At 39.6% G+C, this 19,760-nt stretch overlaps 1 protein-coding gene across 2 annotated transcripts in view; it reads left to right on the forward strand.

The window, feature by feature from the left end:
* usp24 (ubiquitin specific peptidase 24) overlaps positions 1 to 19,760 on the forward strand; it is a 229,715-nt gene that overhangs the window by 123,832 nt on the left and 86,123 nt on the right. The window contains exons 21-31 of one of the 2 annotated variants that reach the window (XM_048602450.1): positions 396 to 536; positions 1,261 to 1,314; positions 1,400 to 1,515; positions 2,307 to 2,373; positions 3,212 to 3,322; positions 8,168 to 8,266; positions 10,704 to 10,862; positions 11,527 to 11,612; positions 12,196 to 12,289; positions 13,308 to 13,466; positions 14,339 to 14,436. In XM_048602450.1, coding sequence (XP_048458407.1) covers positions 396 to 536; positions 1,261 to 1,314; positions 1,400 to 1,515; positions 2,307 to 2,373; positions 3,212 to 3,322; positions 8,168 to 8,266; positions 10,704 to 10,862; positions 11,527 to 11,612; positions 12,196 to 12,289; positions 13,308 to 13,466; positions 14,339 to 14,436 — 1,184 coding nt within the window. The remainder of the gene's footprint in view (positions 1 to 395; positions 537 to 1,260; positions 1,315 to 1,399; positions 1,516 to 2,306; positions 2,374 to 3,211; positions 3,323 to 8,167; positions 8,267 to 10,703; positions 10,863 to 11,526; positions 11,613 to 12,195; positions 12,290 to 13,307; positions 13,467 to 14,338; positions 14,437 to 19,760) is intronic. The other variant, XM_048602451.1, reaches the window with a different exon arrangement.

Raw genomic sequence — 19,760 nt, forward strand, 5'->3', positions numbered from 1 at the left:
TTGTTCCAGATTTACAGCATCCGCAGTTCTTTTGGTTTTTAGAAGCTTGGTCAAAATGATGAGTAAGTAAATGTCTTGATATCATCACCAACAAGAACAAATGGAATGGTTTACCTAAGTTTACTTATTTCCATTGTTTTCTGTGCAAAATATCCAATATCCTGCTCTGACAAAAGAATTGTCTGCATCATTGTGTTACCTATTATGTATGTTTTATGAAAACAGTTATTGAAGTATGTGTATGTAGTGCATTGCTTCAGAGAGGTGTTGATCATTATTTCTGTTAAGCTGCACTGTTAAGAACTGTTTTAGAAATGCATGGCAACATTAAGAAAGTAAAAAGGTCTCTGGTTCGGAAAATTAACTGCTGTGCACTCTTTATTTCCAATGTCTAGCATGTTGAAAAACTGGAACTAGCAGGAATGGACTTCATCTGGAGAATTGCCATGGAGTCACCAGATGAAGAAATTGCACACGAAGCAATCCATCTGATCATTAATTATAGCTACATCAGCCTTAATCCTCGTTTAAAAAAGGTACTCTATAAAAATCAAGTAATGGGAAATGAATCATTAATATGGATATAATAGAATAAATGTTACTTTAAAGACCATCAAGCTGTTAAATTGCCTAAATTTGCTTATGGCCAATAACTTTGTGTGGACGAAGTTCGTGCTTAAAATAACTTTACTTCTGTCTTTGTAGATTTCTCTTTGATTTGCAGATTTGAATTTTTTATGTACTTCACGTCAACTTATTATCCATAATTCTGATTCTTACGAAAAAAAAAGCATAAACCCAGAACCTTGTTGTAGATCTAGGAATAGTCTAACACTAAAATTGTGTCCCAAGGATTCAGATAATTAAGTGTGATGTTCTATTATTTAACATGAGGACATGTTTATCAGGAAATGAGTAAAATCATGTCAAAGCTAAGTAACTTAGTACTATGGCAAAGTTTTTAAATTCAGTCAATGTGATGTTAAAGTGCCTGATGTAGTGTGAATCATTTTTGTTTCTGTTACTTAATATTCCTTATGAATTTGCTCTATAAAGGGTATGTTATAAGGGAAAATAATTTTTGCTTTTAAACTGGGTTTTAGAGCTTTGGAGGGGGCCATTCTGGAACAGATCATTTTCTCTAAAGTTCTTCCTTAAGGAGCAGAAATTAATTTCAGATATGAAAGATGTCATTATGTGTTTGTATGGAATGATGAATAAATCCAGACACTGACCATCATCATTTCACTTCTCTTTCAGGACTCTGTTTCCCTTCATAAGAAATTCATAGCAGATTGCTACAAACGTTTAGAAGTAAGTGGTGAATTTATATATCTGGTGTTCTATTATTATGGTCATTTTGTCTTTAATGTATTTTCCTAACCTCTTCTCATTGTAGGTTGCTAGTTCAGCACTAGGTGGCCCTACTTTGACACATGCTGTTACAAGGGCTACTAAAATGCTGACAGCTACAGCCATGCCTACTGTAGCGACATCAGTGCAGTCTCCATCCAGGTAATACCAACATTCATTCACAGATATTATTGTGCTTCATGTACTCTTTTTTTTTTGCAGATATTAAATGCCTGTGGGTTGCATGAAATGAAAAATGTAAACACCCACACTGCCACCTAGTGGCAGCCTGTTGGATTTGGCTCAGATACTTGTTGGTGCTTGGTTACTTAGGTTAAATTTGCGGTTATGGTGTTTCCAGGTCTGATAATGCTCTTTAATAAGCCAGTTAGGTAACAAGGTTGTCATGGAAAGGATGTTTCCACTTGTGAGTGAGCCCAGAACTAGGTGGTGTTGTTTTAAAATTCATTGTGCCCTTTTAGGACCAAGACTAGAATGAGTTTTCTATGGTGGTTATGCAAGTTTGATAGAGGTGGGGTAATTGAATATTGTTGAGATGGAAGTTGTTTGTTGTTAGCCAAAGAAATCATAAGCTAGGGATGGATGGGAATATGGAATTTGACACACAAGAAGATCAACCATGATCTTATTAAATGGCAAAGCAGGCTCAAAAGGCTGAATGGCTTACTTCTGCTCCTATTTTGTATGTTCATATGGCATGGCTTTTGGGTGTCTACTGGTACTTCAGACATCACAGCTGTCTGGAGCAGGCTTGGTGTACCAGATAGTCTTTTCCTATTTGTCACTCTTGAATGTTTAGGCATCAGTTATATGCCTATTTCAATATTATGTTACTGAATTAGGTTTACCAAGAAGCTCAATCTAACTCTGTTTTTGTAAGGATGTGTCAAGATTCTGTTAACAGTTCGATAATGTTTATGTCTCAACTGTAGGTCCAGTAAACTTATCATAATTGAACGGCTGCTGTTGCTTGCAGAAAGATATGTGATCACAATAGAGGTGAGTAAATGAATGGTTACATTTCCAGTAAATGGCTATGCCAAACTGACAAATCACTAATTGACTTATTCATGCTTAATACTGTAAGCTAGACATCTTGTTTTATGCTCGGATGAATACCAGTGTAATGTATTCATTCGTTCTTGATTTCTCATATCATTGTATATAGGAGGGAAGATAAAGTTGAACCTTCAATTCAAGTAGAATTAAGAAATAAGGATTGTCTAGACTTGAAAGGCTTCAATTAAAAAAAACAGTCAAAAATAGTATCAGAATGAGGCTGGAGCTCAAAAGAAGGGGTACATTGCTGCAATCAGTTGCATCAGCATGACAGGCCCAGGGAGCGGAAATAGGGGTAGAGTAGGGGAACAATTATAAAAAATAATTCCTTAATCATATCTTCCCTGTCATTAAAATATTTTTAAAAAATTAATATTGAAAAACAAATAATTTGGTGCATCAAGCCATTAAGACTCAGAAAAACTAATGGGCCTGAGGCATTGTACTATGCTTATATCTTTCACTTTTTGAAAAAAGGACAACGTATTACAAATTCAGACTTGGCACTTTCAAGTCTTTTCTGGTATATTTTTCAACATTAACTTAATTTATAGTCCTTAGAGAAATTCTGGAGATCCATTTGCGCAATTATGCTTGCTTCTGGTACCAAAGCACATTGTCTCTGGCAGTGGGCAGTTTTGGGCAGTTACAGAGTATGTCAGATTTGTGATCTTACATATTGTGCATGTTAGCACCTTGGTGTCCTCGACCACTGAAATATCTTTATTTTGAGGTTAAGGTATTTTCATTTTTAAATTTGTGACCATCTTTTATGCAGGATCTGTATTCTGTTCCTCGGACAATCTTGCCTCACGGTGCCTCGTTCCATGGACATCCTGTAACTATCTCAGTCATCTGCGAATCCACAAAAGAAACATTTAGTATAGAGGTTAGTGTTGTTCAGCTTCTGATTTTTGTGAACCCACGCAGATATGCTTCAAACTTGAAAACAATATACTTGGTCAATTCTGTTCTCCCCTCCTTCTAAAACCAGGAAAGATGCTTAAAATTCTTATTAACCTTTTTTTTTTTTAATTTTTAGCACTTTTTCACCGTTATCCCAATAACAGGGTAGCAAATGTTTGAAAACTAGAGTAGAAATTTTGGAAGGCAAATTCTGATTGGACAAAGATGGTTAGTCCTGTTTTTATGGAATATATTTCTATTGATAGACCCATATTTTGTTCTTGTGCTACAGATTAATTTCTCTTCCCCATTTAAAGCAAAGCTTTAAGGAAGAATTTGTTGTAGAACTTAAAAAAGATGAATAATGTGTGCCTTTGCTGGGTATGTTTTGGGCAGGGTAGGTACATATTCATATAATACAGGTGGCTAGCTCACTACCTCCTTGAAGTGACCCCTATAATACAAAAGTAATTAGCATCCCACCCCAATATGATCAAAAGTCAGTAGGGCTTGTGAAAAGATCAGTTGCTTTATACTTGCCCATCACAGATATTCACCTGAAGATGGTAACCTCCTTCCTTACTGCTCTGAAACCTGCCCACTTGCCAAACCTCCTTGAGCCCGTCCCTATGCATTCTAAATCCTCTCTGCCTCAATACGCCACGTTAGACCAGATGCTATTGAGCCTCCTTGTGGGCTTGCCTGAATTACCAACAGTGCTCACAACTGAGTTTGTGGCATTACCCAAATTGCTGCAGATGGGAAAGTAAGTAATGGTGAAAAAAAAATTAAGTTCGAAGCAAATTGTAAGCTATAAAAAGTAAAATTGAATGAAAGGAGGAAAATAAAATGAGTATGTTTCAAATTGTTGCTTGAGTTTTCACTCCTGATCTCTAATATAAGGAAAGTCATGCTACGAAGATACAGTGAGTATCAGTAATTCAAAGGCTAGGGGCCATAGTCATTTTTAATACTGCAAGTGTCATTTTCATCTTTTATGTGCAGAACTAAATTTCGCTGAGCACCTCTGTACTTGATGCACAAATGCTGTCTTAGCAGCTTGATATTTTATGGTATAATTCAAATAAATGAAATAGTAAATCATTAGTCTGAACAAGCTCTGCTCCCAATCAGCGGTTTCGATATTAAAGCTTGGCCTAAGTACGCATGGAAGTGCTGAGGTCATTCTTTCAATACAATGAATATAACATTGGACATTTCGCAGCTTGAAATGCTAACTCATTGGCAAACTGGAGAATTTGATATTACCAAAGTGTTTGCCAGATCTGCAGCATAATAGGGGTTAAACTTTCTATTGCATATAAAATGTTTTAGTTTTTTTTTGATAGTATGGTTTATAAAATTGGTCAGGCAGCATTAGAGGAAAGTCGGCATTTCGGGTCTGGACCCTTCATCAAGACTGGGAGGGGAAAGGGAGCTGGGAAGTAAATAGAGGGAGGAGTGGTGAGGCCGGGGGGGGAAGGTAGGTAGATGGCGATAGGTGGATGCACTTGGGGGTAGTGGGGATTGGTCAGTGGGAAGAGTGGAGTGGACAGGAGGGGAAGATGATGGACAGGTGGTGTCAGGTCATGGAGGTGGGGATGAGAGGGAGGGTTGGACATGGGATGAGGCCGTGGGTGAGGAGATTTTGAAACTGGTGAATTCTGTGTTCAGGCCGTCAGGCTGTAGGCTCCCCAGGCAGAATATGAGGTGTTGTTCCTCCAGTTTGTGTGTGGCATCATTGTGGCACTGGAGGAGGCCCAGGATGGACATGTCACCCAGGGAGTGGGAGGGGTGTTAAAATGGTTAGCCACTGGAAGGCATTGTTGAATGTAGCATATGGAGCACATGTAGGCCATATTGGAGGATGCACAGGTGAATCCCTGTTAGATATGGAAAGTTTGTCTTGGGCCTCGGGTGGAGGTAAGAGGGAAGGTGTAGGAGCAGGTGTAACACCACCTGCGGTTGCAGGGAAAGGTGCCGGATGCAGTGGGATTGGTGGAAATGTGGAGCGGATGAGGGAGTTGTGGAGTGAGCGGTCCCTACGAACGACAGATAGGGGTGGGGAGTGAAATATCTCTGATAGTGGGGTCAGATTGTAAGTGGTGGAAGTGGCTGGGTGCGGAGGTTGGTGAGGTGGTATGAGAGGACCGGGGGGGTCTGTCTTTATTTTTGTATGGGGGAGGGATTTGTGGGCAGAAGTGTGAAAAGTGCAAGAGATGTGCTTCGTGACATTTTTGATCAACGGAGGGGGGAGGTTGCGGTTCTTGATGTAGGAGGACATCTCGGATATTCAGGAGTGGAACGCTCCATCTTGGGAGCAGATGCAGCAGAGGTGGAGGAATTGGGAGTATGGGATCGCATTCTTGCAGGAGGATGGGTGAGAGGTGGTTTAGTCAAGGTAACGATTGGAGTCGGTGGGTTTGAAGTGGATGTCTCTGTTGAGACGGTTACCAGATATGGAGACAGAGGTCCAGGAAGGGGAGGAGATATCGGAGATGGTCCGTGGAAGGAGTAACAGGAATACAGAGTACTGGGCTAATGGTAAGATTCTTGGTAGTGTGGATGAGCAGAAAGATCTCGGTGTCCATGTGCATAGATCACTGAAAGTTGCCACCCAGGTTGATAGCGTTGTTAAGAAGGCATACAGTATGTTAGGTTTTATTGGTAGAGGGATTGAGTTTCGGAGCCATGAGGTCATGTTGCAGCTGTACAAAACTCTGGTGCGGCCGCACTTGGAGTATTGCATACAGTTCTGGTCACCGCATTATAGGAAGGATGTGGAAGCATTGGAAAGGGTGCAGAGGAGATTTACCAGGATGTTGCCTGGTATGGAGGGAAGGTCTTATGAGGAAAAGCTGAGGGTCTTGAGGCTGTTTTCGTTAGAGAGAAGAAGGTTAAGAGGTGACTTGATAGAGACATACAAGATGATCAGAGGATTAGATAGGGTGGACAGTGGGAGCCTTTTTCCTCGGATGGTGATGGCTAGCACGAGGGGACATAGCTTTAAATTGAGGGGTGATAGATACAGGACAGATGTCAGAGGTAGGTTCTTTACTGAGAGAGTAGTGAGGGCGTGGAATGCCCTGCCTGCAAAAATAGTAGACTCGCCAACTTTAAGGGCATTTAAATGGTCATTGGATAAACATATGGATGATAATGGAATAGTTTAGGTTAGATGGGCTTCAGATTGGTTTCACAGATCGGCGCAACATCGAGGGCCGAAGGGCCTGTACTGCGCTGTAATGTTCTATGTTCTATGTTCTATGAACTTGAGGTTGGGGTGAAAAGTGCTAGTAAACTGTTCAAGCTCCTCATGGGAGCACAAGACAGCCCCGATACAGTCATCAATGTAGTGGAAGAGGTGAGGGATGGTGCCAGTGTAACAGCGGAAGAGGGACTGTTCCAGGTATCCTACAGAGAGGCAGGCATAGCTCAGTACTGAACTCATCTCTGCTTACCTTGAATGTGTCTTTTCTCCCCGGTCCAGGAACTCCCTACCCACGCCCTCCACCACCTCCAAGACTTTCAATTCCCCGCAACCTCCCCCCTCCGTTGATCGAAAATGCCATCAGCTGCATCTCTTACATTTCTCGCACTTTTGCCCTCAAACCACCTCCCAACAAAAATAAAGACACACTCCCCCTGGTCCTCACATATCATCCCCACCAACCTCCGCATCCAGCACATCATCCTCCGCCACCTACAATGTGACCCCACCACCAAAGAGATAGTTCCTTCCCTACTCCTATCTGCCTTTTGTAAGGACTGCTTACTCCGCGACTCCCTCGTCCACTCCACACTCCCCACAACTCCACCGCATCCGGCACATTTCCCTGCAACCGCAGGAAGTGCTACACCTGCCCCTACACCCCACCTCTCACCTCCATCCAAGACCAAAAACAAACTTTCCATATCCGACATGGGTTCACCTGTACAGTCTCCAACTTGGTCTACCGTATCTGTTGCTCCAATGTGGCCTCCTCGACATCGGTGAGACCAGACAGGGTGACAGATTTGCGGAGCATTGTGCTCTGTATGCTATAATCAACAACACTTTCTGGTTGCAAGCCATTTTAACTCCTGTCCCACTCTGTTGGTGACATGTCTACCCTGGACCTCCTCCAGTGGCACAATGATGCCACACGCAAACCGGAGGAACAAAACCTCATATTCCACCTTGGGAGCATCCAGCCCGATGGGCTGAACATAGAATTCACCAATTTTAAAATCTCCCCACCCCGGCCTCATCCCGTGTCCAACCCTCCCTCTCATCCCCACCTCCCTTCACCTGACACTACCTGTCCATCATCTTTCTCACCTGTCCACTCCATCTTTCCCACTAACCAATCCCCACTACCCCTACCTGCATCCAACTATCGCCATCCCATCTACCTTCTCCAAGCTATACCCCTTCTCCCTCTATTTATTTCCCAGTACTGATGAAGGATCCAGGCCTGAAATGTCAGCTTTCCTGCTCCTCTGATGCTGCCTGGCCTGCAGTGTGCCTCCAGCTCCACACTGTATTGACTCTGACTCCAGCATCTGCAGTTCCTGCTATTTCCGAATGGTTTATAAAATGCTAGCTTTGCCTTTCCATGTCATTTATATCTGACTGCAGTTTTAACATTTATACTATTTGTTTAAGGCTTCTCAGTAAAATGTTTTTATTAAACTTTGTCAAATTTGCTTGATTAAGCTCAGTACTGTCTGAAGTTTAATCATGTTTATTGTACATTACTTATCCCAGTCAAATATGCCAGTGTACATTGCAATATTTACTTGACCAGTGCCTAACTATAATGTTGACATTCTGCCCACTTTACAGGCTCACAGCAATGAGACTATTGGGAGTGTCAGGTGGAAGATCATATCGCATGTCAACTGTCCGTTGGATAACCTGCAGATATTTGCTAATGATAGCTTGGTAAGTAAAGGAAAAGAAAGGGGGAAAATACTTAAGTTGGAGATGATAATTTATCTGACTCAGAATCTATATTTTTATTTTAGGAATGGGAAATGGGCTTTGGATCTGTTGACACCATAATTTTATTAAATTTTTTCTACATTGGGAGAGAATGCTTTCATTTCCACTTTTTTGAAAAATGATTGATCTCACGTTGGCAATACCTCATTTATTACATCTCTCAATCGGTGTCCTTTTATTGTCATTGTGACTGCCCGTTTAAGTTCAAGGCTGTTAAATGTTTTTGCACGTGTGGGTGGCCATTTGAAAGAGTTTACTTATGTCAGATCTAGGCAGGGCAACAATTTTGTGAATTTGACCATGTTGAACGATGCCTGCTCACCCATTTTTGTTAAACATATTGCAGCCTTTTATACAGTTGACTTCATCTTCCTCAATGCCTTTTCCCCAGCATCCAGCAAGTTGAGTTCTCCTTTTCTTGCCGATCAAATGATAGCTGCTTTGGATTGTATTCTAAGCCCTGTACCTGTGCCTCTACAGTACTCCATAGATTGATCGTTGCTCCCTCCCTGCTCAGCTTCCCTTCTACGTGCTGCTTCTCTGTGACATCGTACTTAGGAACAATTAAAAAACAAGTTCTGTGGATGCTGGCTACCTGAGACCTATAAATGCAACATCAGTTTCTGTATATATGATAATGACAACAACCTCTGTCTTGTCAACACTTCTCTTGACCGCTGTCTTTGATAATTTATCAGACTGCTTATCGTCATCTGGTACTATATGAGGAGAAATTTGTTGCTCCTAAGTATTGAGAAGATCGAACTAATTAACTTGCTAATCCACCACTATGTTCCCTAGCCAATGAGTTTCATCGCCCTCCCTGTCAACAGTCTGAAGTTGAATAAGGCTGTTGGCAATGCTGATGCCATGTTTAACCTCAAGATGTGCTTCCAACCAGGCATCCATGTCATCAGACTAAAACTGCCGATTTCCACAGTAGTAATAGAGCATGAATATTAGTTCGTCTGAAACTCAGATTCAGGCTGTATTTTTGATCTCGCCATGCCTATCCCATTGTACTAATGGCCAGCATTTCCACATTCTATCTTTCAGAAACTTAAATCACCTGAACCTCTGCTATCCATGTCCTGTATCTCAGCAAGTTTTGGTTCTGTTTATTCATCACCCATGTGCTTACTAATCTATATTGGTTCATGAGTAAATAATTTTAAAATTCTCATCCTTGCTCCTAAATCCAGCTTTGGTCTCACCTCTTGTCATGCAACATCTTCAAGATGTCAGCACTTGTCCGCTCATGTGCCTCTCCACATTTAATCACTGTGTCATTGACATCAATGCCAGGAGCTGGCAAGGCTCAAGGCCCCGAAATTCCCTCCCTAACACCTTCTCACTCTCTTCTCCTCTTGCCTTTCTGCTGTTAGCTACCCTAATAATCGTTTTATATGGCTAAATAATAAGTTTCGTTTGTTAATACTCCATCAAATACCTAGGGATGTTTTTGAGTTAACAGGAACTAAATAAATTAAAGCTGCTGTTCTGCATAAATCTCTGATACTAGACGTCACCCTTATGGCTCATGCCTGCTTTTGTAATAGTGTAGAGAAGTGCCGTTAAGTTGCTGATCAGTCGTGATCTCGTTGATGGAGGAACGATTATGGTGCTAATGGCCTGTCCCTATTCTATATTGCAAACAAAAAACAACAAAAAATGCAGGAAAAGTGCAGTTGGTCTGGCAACATCAGCAAAGAGAAATATTTAATGTTGCAGTGCCAAGACTATATTTCAGAGCCTGTTCCTATGTTCGTGGATTTGAAAATATTTTCTTTGCATCACTAGAATTGGATAAAATCAAATCATACTCTGATGAATAACTTGTTCTGTCATTTCCGTGCCCCCTCCTCTGATTGCATTGCCACTTTAACCAGTTTGTTTTCAGTTTCTGAATCGAATTACTAGAAATTAGAAACTGTTGTGGTTCCAACATTCCAGAGCATCCCATTTAATTTCCTACCTTCAATTTGTCCATATCTCTCAATCAATCAAGCTGTTATTGCAAATCTGGACAGTAATATTTGAATGTATATGTTACTGTTTTAGAACCCTGATTTATTCAGTGCCAGGCAGTTATGGGAAGAGATAGCAACATTCTGTAAATTAGTACCTTTGTCATTTGTTGCAGATGTTCTTGGATGACAAAAAGCAAAGTGTAGCACCGCTTTGCCACTGCAATTTTTTTTATTTTGTATCTCCCATTATTAAAAAACCAAGTTTCTAATTTTTCATCTAGGTTCTTTCTTATTACCAATTCTGTTGTGAAATCAAGTACAAGTCAATTGATTTTATAACTTCATTTGCACATCATGCTGCTTATTTTCTGCCAATGGAAATAATGTGTGCTGTTTCTTTTATCTAGCTGACCATGAACAAAGATCAAAAATTGCTCCACCAACTGGGATTTTCAGATGACCAAATATTAACAATAAAGACGCCTGTGATGGGTACAGCATCAGGGAGTTCAGTTGACTCATCTGCCAGCAGTGGTGTGTTCAACTCCGCTTATGTTATGGAACAGGTTAGACATGAAAGGTTATGTAAAAACAAAGCGTTTAACTTCAGATGAAAGTTGTTTGAGAACAGAGTTCTGCTTTTGGCTCAGGTTTACAAATTTCATACGAAGTATTCTGAAACTTAGTTCTTGATCCGTTGAATAATTTTCAGTTTTCATTGAAGGATTTGCAGAGGTATGCTGCTTTTCGATATTCTTTAAAAATGAGATTGCACAAATTCTAAATAACAACCGATAGAACTGCGGATGCTGTAAATCAGAAACAAAAACAGAAATTGCTGGAAAAGCTCAAGAGATCTGGCAGCATCTGTGGAGAGAAATTAGAGTTAACATTTTGGGTTAAGTGACCCTTACTCAGAACAAATTCTGGCTGGCCGTGGAATGGAGGAGGCTTATCAATTAATGTAAATTACAATGACAGACACCAGTCATAAAGCAAGACTTTGTAAATATGCTTGTGTTGAACATTTGATAAAAGTACTGTGCAATTTGTACTTTCGTGTATTGCACTTTTCTAAATTGACTTAATTCTGTATCTTCCTATTGAATATTCCTTCGGCACAGTTGAATTCAATGTTCCTTATTTGAATGGAATTCCTACTGTTAGACATTTATTTTGGGATATCTCTGCTAGCGTTTTTTGTGACAAGTTTCTTTCCCTTTGTAATAGGAGAAATCACTGCCTGGTGTTGTGATGGCACTGGTTTGTAATGTGTTTGATATGCTTTACCAACTCGCCAACCTTGAAGAACCAAGGTAAGATTCCATAGTTTCAAATAGAGTAGTTGTATGTATGTAATTATCTTGTTTTAAAAGCAGAATAACACCAATCAGATAGGCCCTGTAGAACTGCTCATGATATTTTAAGTATTAACATTTTACACACGGTGAGTGTCAGAAACTCCAGAGGTAATTTGCTCCTCTCCATTGAAAGAGCTAAGTTCTCTTCTTCACTTTGGGCATTTAAATGATGAGAGTCCTGGAATTGGTAACTGACAGTCACATATATCAAATTATCTGTACCACAGGTTCTACATGAAAGAAGCTCAACTATTCAGGGATCCATTGAACACAAACTTAGTCCACTTTAAGTTGGGGTTAAAATTCAATTCGTTGAGAATGTTAGGCTATAAAATACATCTGTTTTTGTAAAATGCAAATTTCAAATGTTTTACACTAGCTTGACACTTTATTTCATTATCGTTTGAACTGTTTGTCATATACAACAATGTATAAAGCATGTGTTTTTCCTGGATGCCAACCTAAACTTATTGCTAATGCTGCCTCCAACTTTGGCTTGTGTTAAAACAAATATATTATTGACGTGTTCATCTTTCAGGATAACAGTGCGTGTTAGGAAGTTGCTGTTATTAGTTCCTACTGATCCAGCAATCCAAGAAGCTCTGGATACACTTGATGCTTTAGGCAGAAAAGTAAGTTGTTGTATTCTTCTATATTTTCCCAATTTTAAAATCGTTTTTCAATGAAACGCAGCAGCATTTTCCTCTCATGGTATTGGGAAAAAGGAGCATCCAAATTTTACCTAAAGTCTTGAAGTTTTAACAGGAAAGCTAAGTCTCCTAATGTTTTCTGTGAGAATCTTGACATTACCTGGGTCATTGTAGCAAAAAGAAAAGCTTTTCTGTTTGAACAACCAAACCTCTCCAAGTCATTAACAACATTGTGCGCATAGACATGCTGACAAAAGCCGATTATTAATGGTGGTATAACAAAAAGTAAGAAACCGAAATTCTTAACTCCATATAAAGAACATGTCTGACTTGCATTTCAAGTACAAACTCTAGTAACTCTATAGCTCAAGAAAGAACCATTAGTCATCTGCATAGTTCCAATCCAAGCAAGTGATTCTTTACCAGCTTCGTCTGAGATTTTAAAAGTGTTGTATGAATGTCTTTTTTTTTTTTCCAAGGGCTTGTGTATTAGTGACTAAGATTTTCAAAACCTCTCTTCTTAGACTTTTGTACAATGAATACTGGTCATTTTTGAGTCCCCTAATTAAACCTCTACTTTTGAAAGCTGAAAAATTAAATCTATAACGTTTATAAATGCAACCCACTCCTGCTGTATCTTTCACAGATGATGCACCTGGAGGCAGGGAGTGGGTCCAGGCATCCCACATTTTTGTGTGTTGTTACTCCCACTTTTACCTGACTTGCATGAAATTAGCTGCGTGTATCATTTGTTACCTTAGCTCTGCATCCCTGTTGTTTATTTCTTCAACAGAATATTGAGTGGAAAATTAGTTTTGAACTGCATGCAGTCGGGGCTGGGCTTGTACACAGCAGATGCTGGAGGAGCCAGGTTCTTTACGTGATATTGCAGAGTTTTATTTGTTTTGCCTGGATGATGAATTATTGATTATGCAGATTATTAAATGTCAGAAGATATGCAGAATGGTAGGTTTAAACTGAAGGTTGATTTTATTCTTAGCAGAAAACCTTACTGACTGATTCAAGTCATCAAACATCAAAGTCACCCTCGCTCTCTTCGAAGCAACAACATCAGCCTAGTGCAAACACTATTTTGGAGAGTCTGTTCAGATCATCGGCACCTGGGATGTCCACCTTTAGAGTACTATATAACTTAGAGGTATGAGCTATTCAAATTATAAGACCTTTGGATATTGTTTTGCAAGAGACTGGATCATCTCACTGCGACTCCCAGTGAAAGCTTTATCATGCTGCCTCATTAGGACTTCACAATATCATAGGAAAATAATTTCCATTCTAGCTGATATTTGTGCTGTGCCCGGTTTATAGGCGTTCACACATTCTGCACGAAATTCTATTTTGTTCTCAAACTTGAGAAGGCATCCGCTGCATCCACCTCGAAAACCATTTAAAAGGTTAGATTCCATTTGTCCTAAAGAGAATTTGCTTGCATTTTTCCAAAAACAAAGCACATTTTAAGAAAAAACTATGATAATCGAAATCACTCGACGTTGCAGTTTAAATTTCCAATGTGGGACTTTTCACCAAGGTGCCTTTCAGTTCTATTGTCAAGTTAAGATCATTCGTGAACACCTAAGCAGTGAGGGTAATCTTGGAGACTCTCCATTGGATAGGCACAGTGGCATCCTAGATCCATTGAGGTTGAGCATTAATTGAATTTTCATGGGCTCAATCTTCCTTGGTAAATTGTCAGCTGGATCTGATGCAATTTTCCTCTAGTCTGCTATTTTGAGCTTGTTTGTGAAAGGTATAAATTTATGTGGCAGTTTCTTTCAATTATGGAATTAAGAACACATGCTACAGAAATGTACAACACTTGTGTGGAAATGGTTCAGTTGTTGACTTCTGTTTAACACCTACATTTCTCAAGAATGTGAAGTTACCATTTTCTTGACAAAATTCTAGGCTTTATCCATTCCACTCATTAGATATATGTGTGTCATTTGCCTGTTGGTGTAGAAAGTCATTTGGTTCCTGCTATTGATTTGGATTTTTATGCTGTTTGTACAGGTTCTCAGTTCCAAGCTGATGCCTACATCAGACGATGAAATGGCAAGAAACTGTGCTAAATCTTTCTGTGAAAACTTCCTCAAAGCAGGAGGTTTGAGGTATGCATGTGTACTATTTTGTATCCAGCCTTTTCCTGTTGTTATTTTCATTCCACCTGCCATTCAAGCACCATAGAACAAGCTTGACTCCCTTTGATATAGTTTTTTTCTCCATATAATACCAAATGTTTTGGTAATTGGTTGAATCACTCACAAAGACTTTATATTTCAGGAGTATATTATATTTAAATAATTTACGAAGAAAGGAATGCCTCACTTAATATGTCGATGCTACTTATAACAAGTTATTTGTAAAAATTCATTCACGGGATGAGGGCATCACCGGCTAGGCAGCATTTATTGCCCAGAGGGCAGTTCAGAGTCAACCACATTGCTGTGTATCTGGAGTCACATGGAGGCCAGACCCGGTAAGGATGGCTGTTTCCTTCCCTAAAGGACATTAGTGAACTAGATGGGTTTTTTTTTCAACAATTAACAATGAATTCATGGTCATAATTAGTCTCCTAATTCTGTTAGAAGGTGAAGCTGTACTCAGCCAATTTGGTTAGAATCTGCTATCAGGTGTATTGCTGGTCATTGAAACCAGAAGTGAAAAGACACAGAATTTTGGAGGGCAGACCCTGATTGAATAAGAGATAGTAGGAACTGCAGATGCTGGAGAATCCGAGACAACAAGGTGCAGGGCTGGATGAACACAGCAGGCCAAGCAGCATCATAGGAGCAGAGAGGCTGACGTTTCGGGCCTAGACCCTTCATCCAGCCCTGCACCTTGTTGTCCCTGATTGAATAATCTGTTTTAAGACTTCATGGTTAATTTTTCTTGTGGAAACTAAAGGTGATCTGTCAACCATTGGCAGATATAAACTTCAGCAATTTTGTTAAATGCTAAACTTTCTGTCGCTTTTCTGATGTATCACCACAAAAATATATATTCTCCCTCCATTTATTTCAACCCCATATAAGTACACTACCATCCAAATATGTTGAAAACATCAGAAAATACCTTTTCAGAAATTTGCCATTACAGGTTTCTGTTATCGTAGACCACATCTTCCCTTAACCTGTCCAGTTCCTCAAACACTGACTTCAGTTATTGAGCATTCTTCCTGGCAGTTTCCATTTAGAAGCATTCCATTCTGAGACACAGCAAGGTTTATATTCATCATGTTTTCAGCCATTGCAATGTCATTGTATACAAAGGCAAGTCTTCAACCTCACAAAGGTAACGGATTTCCCTGAACGTAATTGTGTTATAATACAGTCAGACTCATAATTTGTGACATTTTTAACTTTTCCTCCATTTCTGAAGAAATCATGTTGGACTTGAAATATTAATTCTTTTCTCTTTCTAAAGATTGCCAGACCTGCTGAATTTCTTCAGCACTTTGTTTTATTTCAGATTGCCAGGATCTGCAGTATTTTATGTTTGTGGATTTTATAGGTTGCTGTTGTTCTTTTATAATTGATTTGTGTGTGTGTCATTGACTTCAGACTGGCAAAAGCTACTTCTGACTAGTTTGGAGTTCCATTACTTATGATATGCAGAGCATGACTTGATTTTTACAACTAAATGTTTCCAATTGTGTAGCATTGTACTAACTATTAATGCTTATAATAACAGCAGCGCACAAGAAATGAGCTAGACACTGTACAGCCACCTTAAAAACTCAGCAACGCACACTGCTTAAAATAATTAATGCTTCTAACAACCATTCTGTCATTTTGGGAGATGGTCTTAAACTATTTCAGCTTTGCCCTCATGACAACTGAGAAAATAGTGAAAGTTTGTTTTTTGATATTTTGCAGTTGAAGTGAAAATGAAATTTGCATTTCATAAGCCCGAGCAGACTATTTAGTGTATCAATTCTGCACTCAATTTCTCAGAAGACTTGTAGGAAATAACAAGTTGTCTGATACTAAACACTGTTCAATATTCTGATTAATAGCTCACAATTTAAAACATTAACAATTAATAAGATTTACTGTAGAGATTGTTAAAGACTGTGAACCTGATGATTTTTGTCACAACTGATCCTGTGAGAAATGATTTCTAGAAAGGATTTTTGACATGCTAGACTGATTTTAATTTTTTTGCTACAGGTTGAGCTATCTGTGGATATAACTACTCACAGCAGGTAGTTAGGGTATGGAACGCACTGCCTGGAAATGTGGTGGAGGCAGGTTAATTGAGGCGTTCATTGGGGCATAAGATGACAATTTGGATAGAAGTAGTGTGCAACAGTATAGGAAAAATAGGAGATTGGCACTAGGTAATGATACTCATTTGCAGAGCTGGTGTAGACACGATGACTGAATAGTCTCCTTTAACAATTCTGTGAAGTTCAAAACAAGATATTTGGAAAATAAGATAAAGAAGATGTATTTATGAAGCAACAAACTAAGACATTTACCCTTTGGGAATTTGGACTGAATGGATTTAATTGAACAATTTAGATAATTGCCTTCTTAACACTTATGTTAATTAACAAATCCCACAAATATGAATCCAAGCAAGCTAAATTTGCATGCATTATTCTCTATTATTTGACAAAAATGTTTATTTTCACAATTAACTTATGTTCATTTTGCTTCACTTGGCTTGACTCTAGTTTAATTAGGTTTACAATTTTTACAATATAATTTCTACTAATCTTTCTTGAATCCTCAGTATTGCTTTCAAAATCTACATTTACATTTCCTCAATGTTTGATAATACATGGAAAATTTAAGGTTTTAGCAAAGATTTGTAGCTCAGGTTGTGGGTGAGGTTATTGACTTGCTTGCCGAGCTGGTTTGTTCTTGTTCAGACATTTCATCACCATGCTAGGTAACATCATGAGTGAGTCGTCCGACGAAGCGATGTTGTTCTACTCCGCATGGAATTTATACTTTCCGGTCCGTTATGGTGAGTAGTGTCTTTTCTGGTTTTGTTCTGTATGGGTTTGTGTATGAGGTCCAATTCTGTGTTTGTTGATTGACCCATACAGAATAAAACCAGAAATGACACTACACCATAACGGACCTGACAGTATAAATTCCACGTGGAGTAGAACAACATCGCTTCATCGGAGGCCTCACTGATGATGTTACCTAGCATGGCGATGAAACGCCTGAACGAAAACAAGCCAACTCGACGAGCAAGTCAACAACCTCATACGTGGAATATTTCATCGGTGTCTAGGCAACGTCTGTACCACTGCACATTTTCATTGACTGCAGTTTCATTGCCTGTTGAATCATTAAATATTTCATGACAGATCACTGTAGAAGTTCTCATTTATTGAATAAAAATAGAGATTTTTTTTTAATGATCCTGCATAACTGTTCTCAAGAAGAACATTGGGGATCAGGTGGCTCATTTAAATGTGGCAGTCGAATTTATCATTTACTCAACACATTAAGGATAGCTCTTTTTCCACCATTGCATCACAATTTTTACATCTGATCTGCCGTCAGTAACATGTTTTTTGACATGAAAATTGTCAATGGAAACTTCCTTAAATAATCTTAGTCTCTTACTTGCAACACTGGTTCTTTTTACATTCTATTAATCTTTGTTGACTTCAGCCTTCTTGCTCCAGCTTCTTCCTTTTCTCTAATTCCCTGTTACTTTCTGAAAATTTTGTCTTTTTGCTCTACCCTGTGTTTCTGCCTTGGCTCTATATGCTATCTGTTGCTTTGCCATCCAAATAATAGCGTGTAATAACTTACATGAAATAAATAAATTGTATTCTACGAGAAAACAAAAAAAGAGTCAGGGATTTGTAAGGTACATTAATTGTATTCTACCTTTATGCATTTCTTGTATTCTTTCTTTGTATAGTTAAGGTTGGTTAATGCATGTCTGAGTTACGGTTATGGTGTAGGCAGGACTGCAGAATCCCTGCGAGGATAGGGGTGTTAGCTGTCAACTGTGATGTGCTGTCTATGTTATATCTGTATGCTATATAGGATTTGAAACCTATGAGATACTGCTTGGTATATTGGTATATAGTTCTTGATAGATATTTTGCCTTGAATTTAGCATTTTATATATTATCCAGTATGCTAACTTACAAGTAAATCTTGTAATACAACTTTAAGCTTAACATGGTCTAGATTAATCCTGATTTTTATGTTCTTGCATTGAGAGGCATGAGAAAATTATGCCATCCATTGTAATCTCGAGTACTACATACTGCAACTAAGTCATATACTTAGTGCTGCATGCATAATATTAATAAGAATGCAGGTTTTAAATTCATAGGCTACTTTGAATACCTTTAGGAAATACCCTTTTATCAAAACAAAACAAAAAAGAAGTCTTATGGGATAGTGACACCAAAACATTAAAAAAAAGCACATCTGTATTCTGTGCTCTTTGTAATTTTGATTATTCTGTGAATTACCACAATCTCAATGTTTAAAAAAAACATTTATGTTAGAGACAACACCGTGTGAAGCTGGAGGAACACAGCAGGCCAGGCAGCATCGGAGAAGCAGGAAAGTTGACGTTTTGTGTCGGAACCCTTTTCAGAAATGCGGAGGGGGGAAGGGAGCTCCGAAATAAATAGAGAGGAGGGGTGGGGCTGGGGAAGGTAGGTGGGATGGTGATAGGTGAGTGCAAGCAGGGAGTGGTGGGGATTGGTCAGTGAGGTGGTGGAGCGGATAGGTGGGAGAGAAGATGGACAGGTTGTGTCAGGTAAAGGAGGCAGGGATGAGAGGGAGGGTTGGATATGGGATGAGGCCGGGGTTGGGGAGATTTTAAAACTGGTTAATTCCATGTTTACGCCATTGGGTTGTAGGCTGCCAAGGCAGAATATGGGGTGTTGCTCCTCCAGGTTGTGGGTGGTGTCATTGTGACACTGGAGGAGGCCCAGGATGGACACGACACCCAGGGAGTGGGAGGGAGCGTTAAAGTGGTTGGCGACCAGAAGGTATTGTCGTTTGTCACGAACAGAGTACAGTTGCTCTACAAAACAGTCTGAGCCTCCGCTTGGTCTCACCGATGTAGAGGAGGCCACATCAGGAACAGCGGATACCGTATACCACGTTGACGGATGTCTGATATGGAAGGTTTGTTTTGGGCCTTTATTGGAGGTGTAGGGGCAGGTGTAGCACTTCCTGCGGTTGCAGGGAAAGGTGCTAGGGCTGGTGGGGTTAGTGGGGAGTGTGGAGCCAATGAGGGAGTCGCAGAGAGAGTGGTCCCTATGAAAGGCATATAGGGGTGGGGGGGGAAATATATCTTTGGTTGTGGGATCAGATTTGTAGGTGGTGGAGATTGATGCACTGAATGCCGAGGTTGTTGCAGTAGTATGTGAGGACCAGGGGAATTCTGTCTTTATTTTTGTTGGGGGAGGGTGTGTGAGGGCAGTAGCATGGAA

Source organism: Rhincodon typus, chromosome 10 (genome assembly GCF_021869965.1).
Source record: "Rhincodon typus isolate 14 chromosome 10, sRhiTyp1.1, whole genome shotgun sequence".
NCBI classification, from domain to species: domain Eukaryota; kingdom Metazoa; phylum Chordata; class Chondrichthyes; order Orectolobiformes; family Rhincodontidae; genus Rhincodon; species Rhincodon typus.